Source organism: Coregonus clupeaformis, chromosome 31 (assembly GCF_020615455.1).
Source record: "Coregonus clupeaformis isolate EN_2021a chromosome 31, ASM2061545v1, whole genome shotgun sequence".
NCBI classification, from domain to species: Eukaryota; Metazoa; Chordata; class Actinopteri; order Salmoniformes; family Salmonidae; genus Coregonus; species Coregonus clupeaformis.
Genome location: NC_059222.1, coordinates 10,248,863 through 10,269,261, shown reverse-complemented (window position 1 = coordinate 10,269,261; position 20,399 = coordinate 10,248,863). Strand labels below are relative to the sequence as shown.

The following is a 20,399-nucleotide window of genomic DNA, read 5'->3' as shown; positions in this document are numbered from 1 at the left end:
ATGGCGTTGAAGCTCGTTTGGAGGTTTGTTAACACAGTGTCCAATGAAGGGCCAGATGTATACAAAACATTCTCAATTCAGGCTGCAATGGCTTCATTTTCCAACACCATGCTAGAGTGACTAATGCCTAGGAATTCTAATTCCTGATGTTGCGCCCTTGTTCAGCCAGGGGTATACAACAGAATGCTGCAACTGAACGCGGGGCGCAACATCAGGAAGCCTTTGCAGCCTGAATGGATAATGTTTTATATAAGAACCGGTCACTGAGGGACAAGAGTGTATTACCAGCTGTGCACATCAAGCCCAGACAATAGTGGAGAATAATCAGTGGAGGCTGCTGAGGGGAGGACAGCTCATAATAATGGCTGGAATGGAGCGAATGGAATGGCACCAAACACATAGTGTTTCATACCATACCACCGATTCCATTCCAGCCATTACCACGAGCCCGTCCTACCCAATTAAGGTGCCACCAACCTCCTGTGGTGGAGATCCATAAAGCACACTAGCGGCTACCCAGGCTAATAAAAATGGTTGATGGAACAATTCAACAATTGACAGGCAATTGATAACTGTAAAATTCAATCATGCCATTATTGTATGATGTTCATACTACAATTTGACATAGATAAATGATCAGTAATAATGTAATGTGGGAACTGGACATTGAGATCCTATTAAATTATTAGAGGGGCTATGTCATAAACCCTCATAGTTCCAGAATGGGGTGAAAATGGCTGCCAAATTGGTCAGGGAGAAATCCAAACCAGTCTAATTGGAGTGAATGGCATAATCTTATCTAGGAAAAGAAAAGTAAGGCATGTGATATATCAGAAATTGTGTAATAGAATAATTGTCAACCTACAATATTGTCATACAATTATAAATACAATTTATATGGGTTTTATACCAATTTTCTGTATAAATAGCCTCTAAAATATATGTAAACCAGGGGTTGGAACCAGTTCAGAGAATAGAACAGAATAATGACATTTTTCAAGGAACAGAAACGGAACCTGGAATGAAAGTGATCCATACTGTTCCAGAACAGAACCTTTATTTTAAATGCATGGGAACTGGTTAATAACGTTATTTTACGTTCCAGGCATTTTTTCCCACAACAAAAATGCAACAAAGTGCCTATACAAAGCCCTCACTCTGTCACTCAGAAACGTATTCCAGTGTCTGCCTGCAAGCTGAAAACCGTTGCCTGCGAGTGTTTAGGCTACCTGCCCCTCCCCCTCCGAAGCATAGGCTACTGTACTGACGTTACTAGCTTGATTCAGAAGATAGGGAGAGATATTTTTAATTAGCTGGAGAAGAAAGGATTAACTTTTTCTATGCTAGTTAAGGATACTATAGGCCTAGTTATCACATTTCACGTTGGATTTATTAACTACAAAAAGGTACGACGTATTTTTAATTCTGGTGTCGCTCTGCACACACAAGCTTGTTAGCTAGCTAGCTCAAGCTTGTTAGCTAGCTAGCTCAAAGGACATTCAAAATTCCTTCATAGAAGCCTCTCCTCCTAGGTATAATTATGTGGACCTAATTCATATAATGCATGTCATAACAAGATACCCAGCACTTTAAGCATCCTCCTCAACCCTCTCTTGCTCTCTCTCCACCCGCAAAATTTCAGTCGCATCTTGTGCCATTGGCTACACTTGTCTGTCCATCACGCAAGTAAACCACTAGCTTGCCTACTATATCCGCACTGATTGGTGAAGTAATTGATTGAGCTAAATGTAAAAAAAACAGTTGATTTCACAGGTTGAAAAGGGAACAGAAAGGAACGATATAAACTGGTACTTTTTTTTGGTTCGAACTGGTTCAGAACGTTATTTTGCTGGTCGGAACAGTGCAACAAAACATAAAAAATTGTGGTTGTGTTCAGAATGAAACGATTGGAAAATAATTTTGGTTCCAACCCCTGATGTAAACGGACCATAAATGTCTAAATGTGTGTTTTCTTGAAAAGCTGTGAGTGCTATTATATGATACAATTTCAGTACTTGTACCATTTACAACTTGTCTAAATCTTATAATCAACTGATTTCAGCCAGGGTATGGCTGTGGATTGACTGAATTGTTTGATTGGAATGTTGGCATTTTGGCAGTTAATTAAAAAAAGTAATGGAATCATTCCTCTAAAACAGTGCAGATAAATTCTTCAAATTCTTTATCTTACACAATATCTTATCACAGCACTGGCAAACCATGGCTGACCAACTCCCTGACCAAAATGGCGGACCTTTAGACCATCATAAGAAGGTTCATGTCCATTCTAGTATTCTAGTTCCTAATTCTATGGAACTGGCTCTGTCTCATTTTTCTGTCTCATCACTTTAAGTTTAATTCATTCAACAGAAACCTGAGAGGGGTAGTCTTTCCAACGAGACGTTGAGAGGCCCTGGATGCTGTAACCTTAACCTGCACCCTCTGTCCCCTCCCTTTGTGTCACCTCAATTTGCTTTAAATCTTTCCTGTCCTCCCCACCCCTGTTTCGGTAAAAAGCTGAGGGATAGGGCTGGTGAAATGTAACCACACTCAAATTCATAGACAGAGGTGTGGATGCACGGAATGATCAGGCATGATATCAAATGTATAGTTTAAACCATGTTTTGAAGCAATTTTGTTTGTTTGTTTACATTTACTTTTTTTGCAAACATTGCAGTGAAACAAGCTTATATTTTGGATTCTGATGGGGTATGACAGTTGAACTAAGCTCATGGGGCACTTATTGTATAAGTTATATTCTTCAAGAATCAATGGGTACATTTCATTAATTCAGAAGTCCAAAAATGGATGAAGCAACTGCAGATTGCCCCTTTAACACTCTTATTCCAGACCTATTCCTGGATAAACAATGAGCAAGATCCCTTTTTGAATTATTACAATTTCTATCAATAACAAAATAAGGTTTCAAATGTTCTGATGAAACTGAAGAATAAACAAGGTTATTTTCAGCAAACTATTAATATATGAATCACCTAATTATCAAATATTCAACGAAATACAGTACCAGTCAAAAGTTTGGACCCACCTACTCATTCAAGGGTTTTTCTTTATTTTTCCTAGTTTCTACATTGTAGAATAATAGTGAAGACATCAAAACTATTAAATAACACATATGGAATCATGTAGTAACCAGAAAAGTGTTAAACAAATCAAAATATATGTTATATTTGAGATTCTTCAAAGTAGCCACCCTTTGCCTTGATGACAGCTTTGCACACTCTTGGCATTCCCTCAACCAGCTTCATGAGAAATGCTTTTCCAACAGTCTTGAAGGAGTTCCCAAATATGCTGAGCACTTGTTGGCTACTTTTCCTTTTCCAAACTTTTGACTGGTACTGTATATAAAAACTAATCTTGTAAATTCAATGGAATAATCTTATGCTCAGTGTTGATCATTATCATTTATGACAGCTGTCAGAAAAATAATAAATATCCTCTATATGTTAACAGAGTGGATTTCCTATGATGGTTGATTATTGTGCTCTCTTCTATGCAGGTCACCACACACGCACAGGCAAACGCGCGCGCACACACACACACACACACCTAATGCAGTGTAGCCGACAGAAGGTGTTACCCAATATAGCTAGTGATAGACTGGTAAGGCCAGGTAAGGTCACCATCTCACTTTTACTAGATACTTACTCTAAACACTGAGGGAAATACAACAGAACAGCTCCCTTTACACTTGATTGCCAGAAACAGCAGACAAGGTGTTCCCTTACTCCTTCCACCCAGTTGTCTGAATGGGCACCTCAATGCTATCTTGTTTTCTGTTTCATGTGCAGTAGGTCTATGTATAGGTGGGATGTTGCTGTGAAACCAACCTGGGCAAGCGAGGATGCTAACCATTGAAATGTGATGACGTGAGCTATACACAACTAAGACAGACCACTGGGTCATATAAGCTGTAGTGTATTCAGAATGTAATTTGGATGGACAGAACGGTGTTACGCAATGTTACAACTAACATAGCAGCTCTCCATATATGTTAACATTTTAGGCAACACTAAGTAACATAAAGTAATAGTGCATTAAATTGATTTCAAGTCAGGATTAGCAGAAATTCTACATTGAATTATGCACTCTGTCGAGGGTTAAGTGTACATTCAGTTCATTGTAACATACAGCACTTCCTTACATGGCATCTGTTGTATGGTTACAATACAGCAATTTAACAGATGCAAATGTTGTGTTTGAAAGAAAAATGCAATTCGCCACAATAAGTTACAATGTGTTTATTCATCTTTTTGATTGACAATGTAGTGTGCATTGGAAGGAAATATGGGGCGACACAGCTATACAACCTAGAACGTAATCAAAAGGCAAGTAAAAATGGTTCATGGATTAATAATTTCATTGAATGGAGAGGGGCTCTGAAAACAACAACAATTGAAGGGCACAATTCAAGCAGAAGGACAGAGAAAAACTAATTCCTGGGAATGGAGGCTGCTGTAGGCTTGAGGAAGTAGACTGGAGTCTGGGAGCTGGAGGCTGAGGCTGGGGAAGGAGAAGAGAACGAACACCTGCTGCTCTCTCGGCTCCCGTGGAACTCTCAGGACTGGACCATGATCAGGAATTCTGTGGCAAGAGAGAAAGATTCTGAGATGAGTTCCAATTATGAATTAGAATATGAACGTTCAGAGATGAGCGACATCAAAACAGCCTTTTGGAAATGTTGCTCATGATCTAAATCACTTGAACAGACAGGCTATAACTAACCCTCTTTGGCCTACAGCTGTAACAGTATGAGTTCTTTACTGGGAATTCGCCATTAGTGTTTTGGCTGCTGTGTTTTGTCTGGTTTGAAAGCATATTCTACGCAATTTATATGATTGGATTGCAATATGCAATATGACCAAAAATGTTAATGTAAATCAGTTTGTAGCTTCTTCGCTATCCAACCTTGTAATCATCTTATGCATACCATCATGTGCATACATAAGTGTTTTTCACAGAATTAATTTGCCCCCTTGTCAAAAAGATGTGGGATAAAGCAGAACAACATCGAATTCAAACCTTACGTAATACAAACACCCAAACACTTGTAAAACGTTTTTGTTTGTTATTCTTTCAATAGAGGGAAGTGCCAAAAAAGCTGACCAAAATGACCCTGAACCAAATAGTTGGTTTGGAACCAGAAATTGGAATAATGTTTAGACGTTGTCTGATTCCTTCATCCGATTATGCAATCCCAGCTAAGCCAGTCTGTGCAGCCCTAGATATCGCTCAAATCTGTCTGGTAACCATTGATAGAGCATCTAGAGGACCAGACCAGGGTTCAAATAGTACTTGAAATATTTTGATTGCTTTAGCTGTGCTTGATTGAGCTTGTCTGGGTTATTGGGATCAATGGAATAGACCCAAAAGTGCAAACTTTGCCCATCTGGCACTCCATGTAGGCTCAATCAAACACTAAAAGTATATGAAAGGTTTTGAAAATGATTTTAACCTAGGTCTACTGGAGCCCGTGACTTTTGGATCTCTGCTTGTTGAGACCAACTGGCATCTGATTTAAGCTCCACAATGTATTTTTGTCACCCTCAAAACCTTGCACAAAACATACGGGAATATAGACACACGAGCGCACAAACACTACTCTATATACAGTATACTCTACAAGGGCTGTCCCAATGCCTTCCTCTTGACCTGAAACATCTGGTGTCTCTAAAGCTCATCCTCTATCCATACTCTCTTCTGCCTACTCAGGGCTGGCCCTTACTAAAAGCCATACATCTGTGTTGACAGCAGTCAGGGCGGATTACAACTCTAAAGAGCATAACGTTAATCTCATTTTACAAAATACATATGGCCATACATTGCCATAAATATGAAGAGAGACCTAGTCATGGCCAACGCCAAGTTTGTGAATGTTGGCTTAGATAGAAGTCTTCCACACTAGGACAGGATTTGCAATAGTCAGGAAAGAACTTTAAACTATTTGATCCAAATTTTAGCCTTCTATATATTTTCTCTTGGAAAACCGCCAAAAACCAAGAGCCTCCCAAAATGTATTGTGGATCTCAGAGAGTCTTGGTCTCCTGCTCATCAAAATCCCTTCAAGGAAATACTAACAGCCTTACTATTTGGCTCATGATAATGCCCCAGCCTGCAGGTGATTGGAGAGAGCGACTCACCTTCTACTCCGATCTTGCCATCGTTGTCATCATCAGCTGCAGAAAGGAAGCCTTTGCACTCAGCGTCCGTCAGCGTCCGCGCCCCGGGGACAAACCGTTGCAGGAAGAACCTAGGGGAGTACAAAAACAAATAGAGTACACACAATCAGAATACACACACATATACAAGCATTTAATGAGCCTTACACATACTGTACCAAGCGTCTGTGCATGTGCGCACACACACACACAACTTGTGTTCCAGCACAGCCCTTTTAGGCATCAAGGTTATTTGGTTCCAGTTTAACAAGGATTGAAAGTATAATAGCTAGGCTATATAGCCGGAACATCAAAGGATCTACTCTCTGGCACAATGCTCAGCCTGGTCTCTTGCCAGCTTTGTAAAAATAGAGATTTTTTTTTGCTGCACAGTCTCTATATGCATTCTCATAAGAGGTGAGGTAAAGTCAATTGAGTAAAAACTCTGCTATACTGCATCCATCCATGAACTCAATTGCACTTTGGTCATACAAATAAAATAAAATAAAATGTTATTTGCCACATGCGCCGAATACAGTGAAATGCTTACTTACAAGCCCTTAACCAACAATGCAGTTTTAAGAAAAATAAGTGTTAAGTGAAAAATAGATAAGTAAAAAATTGAAATAACAAATAATTAAAGAGCAGCAGTAAAATAAAATAACAATAGCGAGGCTATATACAGGGGGTACCAGTACAGAGTCAATGTGCGGGGGCACAGGTTAGTCGAGGTAATTGAGGTAATATGTACAAGTAGGTAGAGTTAAAGTGACTATGCATAGATAATAAACAGAAAGTAGCAGCAGCGTAAAAGAGGGGGTGGGGTGGGGGGACAATGCAAATAGTCTGGGTAGCCATGATTAGGTGTTCAGGAGTCTTATGGCTTGGGGGTAGAAGCTGTTAAGAAGCCTTTTGGACTAGTCTATGACTAGGGTTGCTGGAGTCTTTGACAATTTTTAGGGCCTTCCTCTGACACCGCCTGGTATAGAGGTCCTGGAAGGCAGGAAGCTTGGCCCCAGTGATGTACTGGGCCGTACGCACTACCCTCTTCTCGGTCGGAGGCCGAGAAGTTGCCATACCAGGCAGTGATGCAACCAGTCAGGATGCTCTCGATGGTGCAGCTGTAGAACTTTTTGAGGATCTGAGGACCCATGCCAAATCTTTTCAGTCTCCTAATGGGGAATATGCTTTGTCGTGCCCTCTTCCTGACTGTCTTGGTGTGTTTGGACCATGATAGTTTGTTGGTGATGTGGACACCAAAGAACTTGAAGCTCTCAACTTGTTCCACTACAGCCCTGTCAAAGCAAATGGGGAAGTGCTCAGTCCTCTTTTTTTTCCTGTAGTCCAAAACCATCTAATTTGTCTTGATCACGTTGATGGACAGGTTGTTATCCTGGCACCACACGGCCAGGTCTCTGACCTCCTCCCTATAGGCTGTCTCATCGTTGTCGGTGATCAGGCATACCGCTGTTGTGTCGTCAGCAAACTTAATTATGGTGTTAGAGTTGTGCCTGGCCATGCAGTCATGGGTGAACAGGGAGTACAGGAGGGGACTGAGCACACACCCCTGAAGGGCCCCCATGTTGAGGATCAGCGTGGCAGATGTGTTGTTACCTACCCTTACCACCTGGGGGCGGCCAGTCAGGAAGTCCAGGATCCAGTTGCAGAGGGAGGTGTTTAGTCCCAGGGTCCTTAGCTTAGTGATGAGCTTTGAGGGCACTATGGTGTTGAACGCTGAGCTGTAGTCAATTAATAGCATTCTCACATAGGTGTTCCTCTTGTCCAGGTGGGAAAGGGCAGTGTGGAGTGCAATAGAGATTGCATCATCTGTGGATCTGTTGGGGCGGTATGCAAATTGGAGTGGGTCTAGGGTTTCTGGGATAATGGTGTTGATGTGAGCCATGACCAGCCTTTCAAAGCACTTCATGGCTACAGACGTGAGTGCTACGGGTTGGTAGTCATTTAGGCAGGTTATCTTAGTGTTCTTGGGCACAGGGACTATGGTGGTCTGTTTGAAACATGTTGGTATTACAGACTCAGTCAGGGACATGTTGAAAATGTCAGTGAAGACACTTGCCAATTGGTCAGCGCATGCTCGGAGTACGCGTCCTGGTAATCTGTCTGGCCCTGCGGCCTTGTGAATGTTGACCTGCTTAAAAGTCTTACTCACATCGGCTATGGAGAGCGTGAACACATAGTCATCCGGAACAGCTGATTCTCTCATGCATGCTTCAGTGTTGCTTGCCTCGAAGCGAGCATAGAAGTGATTTAGCTTGTCTGGTAGGCTCGTGTCACTGAGAAGCTCGCGGCTGTGCTTCCCTTTGTAGCCTGTAATAGTTTGCAAGCCCTGCCACATCCGACGAGCGTCGAAGCCGGTGTAGTAGGATTCAATCTTAGTCCTGTATTGACGCTGTGCCTGTTTGATGGTTCGTCGGAGGGCATAAGCATCCGGGTTAACCCTTTAGCTCAGTGCGGATGTTGCCTGTAATCCATGGCTTCTGGTTGGGGTATGTACATACGGTCACTGTGGGGACGACGTCATCGATGCACTTATTATTGAAGCCAGTGACTGATGTGGTGTACTCCTCAATGCCATTGGAAGAATCCCGGAACATATTCCAGTCTGTGCTAGCAAAACAGTCCTGTAGCTTAGCATCTGCGTCATCTGACCACTTCCTTATTAACGAGTCACTGGTGCTTCCTGCTTTAGTTTTTGCTTATAAGCAGGAATCAGGAGGATAGAATTATCGTCAGATTTGCCAAATGGAGGGCGAGAGAGAGCTTTGTACGCGTCTCTGTGTGTGGAGTAAAGGTGGTCTAGAGTTCTTTCCCTCTGGTTGCACATTTAACATGCTGGTAGGAATTAGGTAGAACGGATTTAAGTTTCCCTGCATTAAAGTCCCCGGCCACTAGGAGCGCTGCCTCTGGATGAGCGTTTTCCTGTTTGCTTATGGCCTTATACAGCTCATTGAGCACAGTCTTTGTGCCAGCATCAGTTTGTGGGGGTAAATAGACAGCTATATAGATTAAAACTATCTTGGTAAATAGTGTAGTCTACAGCTTATCATGAGATACTCTACCTCAGGCGAGCAAAACCTTGAGACTTCCTTAATATTAGATTTTGTGCACCAGCTGTTGTTTACAAATATACACAGACCACCAGCCGTTCTATCCTGCCGATGTAGCGTATATCCCGCCAGCTGTATGTTATTCATGTCGTCGTTCAGCCACGACTCGGTGAAACATAAGATATTACAGTTTATAATGTCCCGTTACAGTTGGTGTCCTAAATTCTGCTGGCTTGCACATTTATAGAATGTAGACGGTGCATTATATAATGCAAATTTAATAATTATAGTTTTTTAGCCATGGATTATATTAAGGCTTAATGGTAGCCTTCCATTAAAATGACAGGGGAGTGGAATTGTAGAATTTTATCTCATTAGCATTTGTTGTGCTTGCAACAAAACATATTTCATTGTATTAAATAGTATTAAGTCTCCTGTCACTCAGCATACATTTAGAAATGCTCTCTGTGGTTCTGATGGCTCACCAGGTTGCTGCTGGAACAGTTGGTGGTCCTGTGTGGCTCTGCTGGTAAGAGTGTGCTACTGGCAATGCCAAGGTCATGGGTTCAATTCCCGCAGGGATCAAGTAATCTTCATAAAAATGTATGGTATGTACTCACTGTACTGTGAGTTGCTTTGGATAAAAGCATCTGCTAATTGGCACAGTTGTAGCTTTGAATCCCACTGGGGCCACATATAGCCAAATGAATATATGTGTTAACGATAAGTCACTTTGAATAAAGGTGTCAGTAAAATGACCATGTATTATCATTATAGGGCGCACAGGAAATTGGTCACAAGTATCCCTCCTTCTAAAGGATTACTCCAAATGTCATACTTGAGCTCGGACTCCTCGATGAAGCCACTGTTGTCATCGTCAAGGATCTGGAAGACATCTTTGACTTCTTTGGGAGACTTGGAGGTCAGGCCACACAGCTGGGAAAACTTCTTAAAGCTGAAGGAGTCTGGGGCTGAAGAGAGTAAGGAAGAACACATACACCCATAAATGAACCAGTGCACACACACACACACACACACACACACAGGTTAGAGTTCAGGCAAGGTTGACACCCTGAGGAGTTTAAAAGGTAGCGTTGCTGCAGTCCAGAGTGGAGATTTATCCCTGTGTGTCTCTCTCTTTACGAGCTGGCTTAAAGAGTCCTTTTCACCCCAGCATGTGGACTAAACCCAACCTCAGGATGCTAAATTGTAGTGCAATAGTCTGCGGGCTACTGCCAGCCTAGTTCTACAACAGAGTAAAAGAAGCACATACATTATAATGACTATAGTCTGTGGGCGACTGCCAGCCCACTACAGAGTAGGAAGCACTCTCTTCTGACTAACAATAACTCTCTACAGTACATGATCATAGTCTGTTACAATATTACCATCTCTCTCCTCTTTCTGTTTTTTCGCTCATTCTCATTCTCTCGCTCATTCTTTCTCTGTCTCTCTTTCTCAATCTCTCTCTCAGGTAGTCCTGAGGTAAGACCTACCTTGGAACTCCTTGACGGCATTCTCAATAGCCTCCGCAGAAAGGATAGAAGTGAGTGACATATTAATCCTGTAGGACAGAGGAACAGCGGAGTAAATTATTCATACACACACACACGCGCACGCACACACACACACACAGGCTATTGAAAGAGTCAGGTCCAGTCTATTCATTTAGAGAATATCAGTCAGTAATCCCAGACTGCAGTCATTGAAAAAAACTGCTGGATTACACAAGGGTGTATAGTAGGCTATGCCAATTATAATGCCTTGATACAAAATGTATCTTAACATAATAAAAACGCAATGTTACACAATGCAATGCTACACATCAATTTCTTAAGAATATTCCTCAAATCAATTCATTTCAAGTAACCACAACAAACAACACTGCACTGAATTGAATACATAATATGTTCAAACCTACCTATATGTCCCTCTCTCTCCCTACGAGGTGTTGACTTCTAAAACCGACTGCTTTAGTTTGTTTTTCTCTGTCAATTTCTTCCTCTCCTTGCTCTGATAATCTACTGATGTCAGTTTGACTGATGTTGATGTTGATGTCGCTGTTCTGTCTGCTTTGGTGTAATCTGGCTGCTGGATGTGATACCTCTGATGTAGGCGATTTGAAATTATCTGGCAAAAAGGCTATCGATAAAGACCCAACAACATTTATGGATGCAGATGCGTAATTGTGCCTACAAAGTGTATTAAGAAAGATAAAATAGGTCTAGGCTACTTCTGGAAAACCTTTAAACAAAAATCCTGTTAAAAACACAAATTCCGAGAAGAATTACCTAAGAGAGTGTCAGCCAGGTAAATGGACCTGCAACTTCCTCCGCGGTGTATCACCTGAGCCGCACTAGGCTACCTGAGCATCACTCACTCGGTCGGCAAAGTAACCGCACGCACACGTCACACCAAAAACTCGAACAGTCCTTTATCCTACTCACCGCTTTGATGGTCTCGCCTCGCCGGTGTCCAAAGCAGAGGGTGTAAGGCTTTGTGGTGACTGATGACTGCCGATGAGGATTTATATATGGACTGGATACACCGACAATCCGCGATGCTTGAGTTACCTGTCCGTGTATCAAATTCTCACAGCCAGGCCACTCTCGAATTCCTTACCTAACTAATTAACCGTTAGCCTACTATTTATATCCACCTTGACTGGCTGATGCGTGTAAATACTGGAACCTGTACCGCCCTTATGCTATAGCAGGCAGTTTTACGCATCTCCTCCCCCCCCCGTCTTATTGGTAACAAAATATGTAGGTATATAATTTAAAGTTTTATGAAAAAATTTCACATTGATAATATTAACAAATTATCAATACAAACATTTATTGACAGATCCATGAAAATATTAAAATTGACATTGCCCAAGTAATCCCAAAATATTAATTCCCCTATTCCAAGTGGGAGCAGATGGGGCCAGATTATTTGATACACTATGTATACAAAAGTATGTGGACACCCCTTCAAAATGTGTGGATTCGGCTATTTCAGCCACACCCATGCTGGCAGGTGTATAAAATCGTGCACACAGCCATGCAATCTCCACAGACAAACATTGGCATTAGAATGGCCCGGTCATAGGATGCCACCTTTCCAACAAGTCAGTTCGTCAAATTTCTGCCCTGCTATAGCTGCCCCGGTCAACCGTAAGTGCTGTTATTGTGAAGTGGAAACGTCTAGGAGTAGCGCATAAAAATCATCTGTCCTCAGTTGCAACACTCACTACCGAGTTCCAAACTGCCTCTGGAAGCAACTTAACTATTCGTCGGGAGCTTCATGAAATGGGTTTCCATGGCCGAGCAGCCGCACACAAGCCTAAGATCACCATGATCAACACTAAGCATCAGCTGGAGTGGTGTAAAACTCGCCGCCATTGGACTCTACAGCAGAAGAAATGCGTTCTCTGGAGTGATGAATCACACTTCACCATCTGGCAGTCCAACGGACAAATCTGGGTTTGGCAGAAGCCAGGAGAACGCTAGCTGCCCAAATGCATAGTGCCAACTGTAAAGTTTGGTGGAGGAGGAATAATGGTCTGGGGCAATTTTTCATGGTTCGGGCTAGGCCCCTTAGTTCCAGTGAAGGGAAATCTTAGCACTAAAGCATACAATAACATCCTAGATGATTCTGTGCAGCCAACTTTGTGGCAACAGTTTGGGGAAGGCCCTTTCCTGTTTCAGCATGACAATGCCCTCGTGCACAAAACGAGATCCATACAGAAATGGTTTGTCGAGATCAGTGTGGAAGAACTTGACTGGCTTCTACAGAGACCCGACCTCAACCCCATCGACCATCTTTGGGATGAATTGGAACTTCGAGTGCGAGCCAGGCCTCAGTACCCGACCTCACTAATACTCTTGTGCCTGAATGGAAGCAAGTCCCTGCAGCAATGTTCCAAAACCTGTGCAAAGCCTTCCCAGAAGAGTGGAGGCTGTTATAGCAGCAAAAGGGGGACCAACTCCATATTAATGCCCATGATTTTGGAATGAGATGTTCGATGAGCAGTTGTCCACATACTTTTGGTCATGTAGTGTATATCTTAAGCTCAGTACTTAGTGCAAGTGATTTAAGGCTACTGTACATACAGTACACGTTATTTTACTGTTTTAGACTTGCTTCTTTCAAAAGGTGATTTTAGTTTATGAACATGCAGGAAATGGTTAGAATAAAACTGTATGAAATGTTTTCTCTTTTGCCTTATGGCAAGGTGCTCCATCATGCTGGAAAAGGCATCGTCACCAAACTGTTCTTGGATGTTTGGGAGAAGTTGCTCTCGGAGGATGTGCTGGTACCATTCTTTATTCATGGCTGTGTTCTTAGGCTGAACACTCCCTTGGCTGAGAAGCAACCCCACACATGAATGGTCTCAGGATGCTTTACTGTTGGCATGAGACAGGACTGATGGTAGCGCTCACCTTGTCTTCTCCGGACAAGCTTTTTTCCGGATGCCCCAAACAATCGGAAAGGGGATTCATCAGAGAAAATGACTTTACCTCAGTCCTCAGCAGTCCAATCCCTGTACCTTTTGCAGAATATCAGTCTGTCCCTGATGTTTTTCCTGGAGAGAAGTGGCTTCCTCGCTGCCCTTCTTGACACCAGGCCATCCTCCAAACGTCTTCGCCTCACTGTGCGTGCAGATGCACTCACACCTGCCTGCTGCCATTCCTGAGCAAGCTCTGCACTGGTGGTGCCCCGATCCCGCAGCTGAATCAACTTTAGGAGACGGTCCTGGCGCTTGCTGGACTTTCTTGGGCGCCCTGAAGCCTTCTTCATAACAATTGAACCTCTCTCCTTGAAGTTCTTGATGATCCGATAAATGGTTGATTTAGGTGCAATCTTACTAGCAGCAATATCCTTGCCTTTGAAGCCCTTTTTGTGCAAAGTAATGATGACAGCATGTGTTTCCTTGCAGGTAACCATGGTTAACAGAGGAAGAACAATGATTTCAAGCACCACCCTCCTTTTAAAGCTTCCAGTCTGTTTTTCTAACTCAATCAGCATGACAGAGTAATCTCCAGCCTTGTCCTCGTCAACACTCTCATCTGTGTCAACGAGAGAATCACTAACATGATGTCAGCTGGTCCTTTTGTGGCAGGGCTGAAATGCAGTGGAAAAGTTTGTTGGGGGATTGAGTTCAATTTCATGGCAAAGAGGGACTTTGCAATTAATTGCAATTCATCTGATCACTCTTCATAACATTCTGGAGTATATGCAAATTGCCATCATAAAAACTGAGGCAGCAGACTTTGTGAAAATTAATATTTGTGTCATTCTCAAAACTTTTGGCCACGACTGTACACGTTATTTTACTGTTTTAGACTTGCTTCTTTCAAAAGATGATTTTAGTTTATGAACATGCAGGAAATGGTTAGAATAAAACTGTATGAAATGTTTGCTCTATGTACTGCATCTCTTTACTGCATGGCTTTGTTATACTATCAGGGTACCAAACAGTTTTCAGCTTCACTGTAAAGGTGAATAGCCCACACACAGTATTCTGCCTCCTGAATACATTCACTCAACCTACACTGTGCTGGTGATTCCACCTGGTCACTATAACAACCAGCTTGGCTGCTGTGAGGGATGTATAACATAGCAGTGGAGGCTCTCAAAACATCAGAAGCAGCAGCAGTGTCTCTCATGATTTAATTTAGTCAGGACAAAATGAAGGTGGAGGAAAGATACATCTATAACGAGGACCAAGGGAATTATTATTCTCAATTATACTCGACCCCAAACCCAGTCCAACCCTTTACCAACCATTCATCTCTTGATTGACAGATCTTGATTCATGATGGGAATCCTGATGATAAGTGAATATATGTAAAGGCCAAAACCCAATTGCACAGCTATGTCGTGGACACTGGACTGCAGAACAGGTTGTGAAACTTACATCACAAAAAGACAGCTTTATTCAGTGCCAGACAGTGCCTCTGGCTTTAGATCGTTTGACTTGGTTACCACCTAGTGGTTTTTTTCTGCCAATGCAGCACCCTCAACATGACGCCTGAATCACACTGGAATCAATGTGAGGTTTAAAAATTAAATAGAAAACAGACTCATCCCTTATTGATATTTAATAAGCACATATAACAGTGAATAATTGGCCATGACATTTGAATATTTAGGGGCAATTTTGGCCTACTAATGTGGTTGTTGTGTTGTGTTGTCTATAGTTTGTCTGTCTTTAGCCTTGTAGACCTACACTAGAGGCACGGGTCATTGGTCACTGGTCATGTGTACTCTGGCAAACAGGTGACCAGGAAGTAGGGATGCACAGGCCATAGAGATAGATAGAGGACTCAAGTGCCCAAAAGCCCATTTTAGCATGGGCAGCACCATTTTGAAGTAGTCAACTGGGTGGGACTTCATATGGTTTAAGGAAGGATCACATAATGCCATTCAGGTCACCAGGAGAGATCAGCCAATTAATTACACTTGTGAGCAAACATTCCATAACTGCAACCTTGGCTTTATAACTGTTCAAACAACACACTCGAGGTGGCAGTAAATACACTTTCAGTTTGTTTACCAACATAGAAGTAGTAGAAAAAGAAAATTGACTGCTTCAAAATGGAGATGGCCCTAATAGCGCTGCCCATGCTCACATAGACCCCATAATGGGACAGATACAGGACATGGTCCTCTGCCCAGAGGTTGCTTACAAAGCCTGGATAGGTATTTTACATATCAGCTAACCACATCATATGTTATAGCAATCCCGACGGAACAACTGATGACGTGGCATGCAACCATTGGTTGATGCATGCAATGTTTGCGCAGGGGAACAAGACCACAATGTCGTATCCTCTAACTATTATGGCACAGGCAGAGATGATAGAGTAAGTGATACATTTCATAATACTTTTTTTCTGGTTAGTGCATGGTAGACTGGAGCTGTGACAATTATTTTCTATGGTAAGAGGCCTTTTTTGTATCATCTTTATAATCCACCATCTATGGCACATGTTTGGAGAGCCTACTAATTACATCTGCCTGTATGAAATTGTTTGCGATCAATTTAATTTTTGCTGCTAATAAATGGGCAAAAGACCCAACCAAAGATAGCGTCTGGAAAGTTATGTTTTGCATGCGTTTATGGACATTTCATTTGCAATCCCACCTGTAGAGTGGCTATCAGGAACTTTTGACTAGTTTAGCCACTTCAAAAGTAAGAATTTACCTCTCGAGGAGTTTGGCTTAGTTTATGGACATTGGATTGAATCTTTATCCTGCAACTGATTAGTCTGGCTGACACCTAACTCGAGGTCCTCCTGACTGGAAATACTATTTTTATGTTGTCAGTGCAATATATTGATGATTAAGGGGGCTGTGCTTTAACTGGTTGGTTCTCCTCCGTGTCTTTCTCACTCAAACACCCACAGGCACAGCCACACACAGTCCCTGAGTGCTGCCCCCTTCCATTACTACTGTTGGATTTTCAAATCCAAAACAACGAGGTCTCAACCCACCCGAAAAAAAATGCATTTGAGAGAACCAATCAATGCTTTTCCTCAATTTCTGAGCGAATATTGCATTAATAAACGGCCTCCTGTCCAGACGAGTAAGTCACTGCTCTTCCTCGCTGTGTGGTCACTTGGGTCGAGTCAGCCAGGCTAGCAACTGATTACAACTGCCATGGAATATTTACTGATGAACAAGAGGAGGGAAAACACATCTCTCTTGCCAAAACGCATGAATAGCAGCGGCGGATCGAAGGATGGTAGGCTATGTGCATATGTGCCGCTTGTAAAATGAGAATTTGTAATCCCACCTGTGCTAGAGTGGTTATCGCTATAGGCTATCAGGATATTTTGACCAGGTTAACCACTAGGCTACAGGTAGATCGATTCTGTCTTAGTGACTCAGAAATATACACGACTGAAGGTGTAACCACTTAATGTTAGCTACTATATGACACTTGACTGTTCCAGTTCTCAAAATAAAATCAATGCACAACCATTGACCTCTCATCTCCTCATCTTAGTTGCTATGTGGTGATCATTTTGATGATAAATCATGTAAGAGGATGCTGAACAATATACCCTTTTCACACTATCCTACTGACCCGAACCGTGCTGGTTTATTAAAGTGGGTAAGGTGATGATAAAATTCCACTCTAGTCTAAACAGATTGGTACTGAACATTAAAGCAAACTCTAAAGAAAAGATGAGACACCATATTGAAAAAGAACGTTTATTCTTTTCTATATATCGTCCGACGTCCATTTCCCAAAAAGTGCATAATTGATTGGACACTAAAGCAAAACTCAAATTAACGAGAACAGGGGAAACACAGCCACACTACATTTACATTCATAGTGGACAGAAAGATGCACTATGGGTAGACAGTCACAGGCTATGTCTGATATGACACCCTATTTCCTATATAGTGCACTACTTTTGCCCATAGGCTCTGGGAAAAGGTAGTGCACTATGTATGGGATAGGGTGTCATTTCAGACACAGTAACAGTCACGTGTATAAAAGTGTTAAGATGAAAAGGGGGATGTCTTGGGTCAAGTTGTTCCTTCAGATCAAGAGGTGTTGGTCAGGTCTTCATTTATCCCTTGATCATGGCAGCGAACTCTGCAAAAGTGAACACACCATTTTTTGTATTAACAATATGAATGGTTCAATCATTTCTTATTCAACATTTAGTTTTCAATTACAACTGAGATTGCGAAGACTTGCAAGGAGTATGTATGTCTTGTTGTTGAAATAATGTTCCCAAATTCCAAAAAGGAATGTTCCCAACTCCAAAAGGAATGATCCTCACCATCAACTCCAATCATGCCATCACCGTCTTTGTCCCCATCAGCCAGGAAAGCCTTGGTCTCAGCGTCAGTCAGGGCTCTGGCAGAGGCAGAGAAGTTCTGCAGGAACAGCCTGGATGGATACAGAGCAAACAGGCAATAAGCAAAGACCGTAAATACAGACTATGCTGATGCTTTCCTGCTCTACTCATATTTTTTGGGAGAGGACTCTATTTTGTTGAGATAGAAATAGGCACCCCATGCTCTACAGAGGGGTAGGTTTAAAGTTATGTCAATTTTTTGCCCCCACACTAAGCAATCAGTCAAGCCTTATAAAGGGAACTTAACATTCACTCTAAGAAACATGATCAAAGGTGTTATATGATGAGTGTAATATCAGAGGGGTCCTTACTTGAGCTCATCCTCCTCAATGAAGCCACTCTTGTCCTGGTCAATGACGTAGAAGGCCTTCTTCACGTCATCGTTGGACTTGCTGGCCAGGCCGATCTTGGCAAAGAACGCCTTGTGGTTGAAGGAGTCAGCAGCTGTGGGGCGATCAGTTATCCATTAAAATGCTGTCGGAGGATTTCACAGTTACAAATATACTTAACAATACTGCTGTGCCAGGGCTGTGCCCGCTTGCCCAGGGCTAGTCTAGTGGTAGAGCTGCTGCCCCTGCACTGGACCACACTCCCCTGGAGGCAGCGGTTCAATATTCCGGTCTAGCCACTCTTTTCTGTGCAATATCCCTCTCATCTCTCTCCTCATCAACCACAAAAATGAAAGACGCCTGCTCTATACAATGTTGCCCACAAACAGAGATCCTACAATTTGAGAGAGAGAGAGACAGAGTAGAAAGTGAACTGAGGCATCAATAAGAGGTTTACCTGTGCAAGCAGCGAGGGCTGCAGCAACATCAGCATCGTTAAGACCGGCGAAGGACATGTTTAGCTAGGGAGACAACAGAGAAGATCAGTTACAGCAAAGCAAATGTTATTCTGTTCATCACCTGCTTCTGTATAGCAACTGAAACTACTGATTTCAGTATGCAGAATCTTTGTCCTTTATCAGCGTTGGATATTTGGAAGATGGAACCCTCCTATATTAAACAATTGCATTTCCTAATAATATAAATGGTAATAATGTAGTTATTATAGTTAACATAGTTATTGTGCTGTTATTAACATCTGAAAATCAAATTCTATTATTTTGGTTAGTGTTGGTTATTTTGGTTAGTTATGGTTATTTTGGTTAGTGTTGGTTCTTTTGGTTAGTTATGGTTATTTTGGTTAGTTTTGGTTCTTTTGGTTAGTTTTGGTTCTTTTGGTTAGTGTTGGATATTTTGGTTAGTGTTGGTTCTTTTGGTTAGTTTTAGTTATTTTGGTTAAGATTGGTTCACAATGCTGAGAGCATGAAGATGGATAGTCCTCTATTCCAAAACCCGGATTTGCAGGCAGTGAATGATAAATCATCCCAATGACGTAGCCTAATCCTTCCATTTGGTTCCTTGATTATTCCAAAGGCAAAAAACGTGTCCTGCGTTTCTTGAATTGAGATGGCCTTCATAGTTGATGCTTCCATCATGTTCTGTTCCATATCAAGGTGTAGTAAACCCGAAGGGTTGAAGATACATGCAAGAAATTGTCGACCTGACAAGACGAAGATTCATCCCTCTGCAACAGACTCACCTCAGGTTTGGCTTTAAGGCTTGAGTGGACTCGCAAAGATGATTCTGTGAACTGGTGCCCCCCTGCCCAAGCCCTCGACCTTATATACCCTACTCGCCCGAAATATGAGGCATAATGTAATAGACACCGCATGCAAAGCAGTTGGTTGAAAATGTGTCCAGTAGTCATGGTCTTTTCTATTTATATATACATAAATGAAGATTCTTAAATGGTCCTTGTTTGCAAAAGCGCTTAATATTACATCGGGCTAATAATATACGCTGGTATAGATGAGATAGACGATGCAGATTTATATCGTTTGAAAAGCCATATGGATGACAAGATTAGGTAAATTAGATTTGTAGTTATTGAAAACTTTACTTTACACCCAGATGTCTCTGAATCTTTTGTTGGCTTCGACTTTCAAATATATATTTATATTTAAAAATACTTTTTAATGTTTTGATTTCAAATCAAATTGTATTTGTCACATGCTTCGTAAAAAACAGGTTTAGACTAACAGTGAAATGCTTATTTGGGGTTTTCTTGATGTTTTACGGTCTGTTTTACGAAATCCATCAACAGCTATCGAGTTTAACAGTTCATACACCCAATTTACAACAGAGTTGCTCCGTCTCAATGCGTAATTGGCACGCGCAAAATGTCTGGAATGAGTTGTTGCATGTACATGTCTAACAAAAGTAGAGTCCATGATTTATGGC

The 20,399-nt window shown here is 41.9% G+C and overlaps 2 protein-coding genes across 4 annotated transcripts; both read right to left on the bottom strand.

The window, feature by feature from the left end:
* Positions 1 to 4,244: 4,244 nt before the first annotated feature.
* On the bottom strand, positions 4,245 to 11,926 carry LOC121547524 (parvalbumin, thymic CPV3-like). Of its 3 annotated transcripts, none has more exons than XM_041858847.2 (5): positions 11,692 to 11,926; positions 10,741 to 10,808; positions 10,083 to 10,215; positions 6,159 to 6,268; positions 4,245 to 4,602 (listed from the first exon to the last, which is right to left on the bottom strand). In XM_041858847.2, the coding sequence occupies exons 2-5, from the start codon at positions 10,799 to 10,801 to the stop codon at positions 4,577 to 4,579; spliced, it is 330 nt and encodes a 109-aa protein (XP_041714781.1). In that variant the 5' UTR covers positions 10,802 to 10,808; positions 11,692 to 11,926; the 3' UTR covers positions 4,245 to 4,576. The 3 variants fall into 3 exon arrangements, with proteins under 3 accessions (XP_041714781.1, XP_041714783.1, XP_041714782.1); XM_041858849.2 differs by lacking the exon at positions 11,692 to 11,926 and adding an exon at positions 11,536 to 11,679; XM_041858848.2 differs by lacking the exon at positions 11,692 to 11,926 and adding an exon at positions 11,166 to 11,512.
* Positions 11,927 to 17,438: 5,512 nt separating this feature from the next.
* Positions 17,439 to 19,805, bottom strand: LOC121547523 (parvalbumin beta 2). Its single transcript, XM_041858846.2, has 5 exons — positions 19,699 to 19,805; positions 18,898 to 18,961; positions 18,423 to 18,555; positions 18,034 to 18,143; positions 17,439 to 17,843 (listed from the first exon to the last, which is right to left on the bottom strand). Exons 2-5 carry the CDS (start codon positions 18,953 to 18,955, stop codon positions 17,818 to 17,820), a joined length of 327 nt encoding a protein of 108 aa, XP_041714780.1. The 5' UTR covers positions 18,956 to 18,961; positions 19,699 to 19,805; the 3' UTR covers positions 17,439 to 17,817.
* Positions 19,806 to 20,399: the final 594 nt, after the last annotated feature.

Coding starts and splice junctions, on each gene's coding strand:
- LOC121547524 (XM_041858847.2), bottom strand. CDS start 10,801: ATGTCACTCACTTCTATCCTTTCTGCGGAGGCTATTGAGAATGCCGTC. Junction 10,216..10,740: donor TGCCGTCAAGGAGTTCCAAG/GTAGGTCTTACC, acceptor TACTCTCTTCAG/CCCCAGACTCCTTCAGCTTT. Junction 6,269..10,082: donor ATCGAGGAGTCCGAGCTCAA/GTATGACATTTG, acceptor GTACTCCCCTAG/GTTCTTCCTGCAACGGTTTG.
- LOC121547523 (XM_041858846.2), bottom strand. CDS start 18,955: ATGTCCTTCGCCGGTCTTAACGATGCTGATGTTGCTGCAGCCCTCGCT. Junction 18,556..18,897: donor AGCCCTCGCTGCTTGCACAG/GTAAACCTCTTA, acceptor ATCGCCCCACAG/CTGCTGACTCCTTCAACCAC. Junction 17,844..18,033: donor TGGCATGATTGGAGTTGATG/GTGAGGATCATT, acceptor TCACTTTTGCAG/AGTTCGCTGCCATGATCAAG.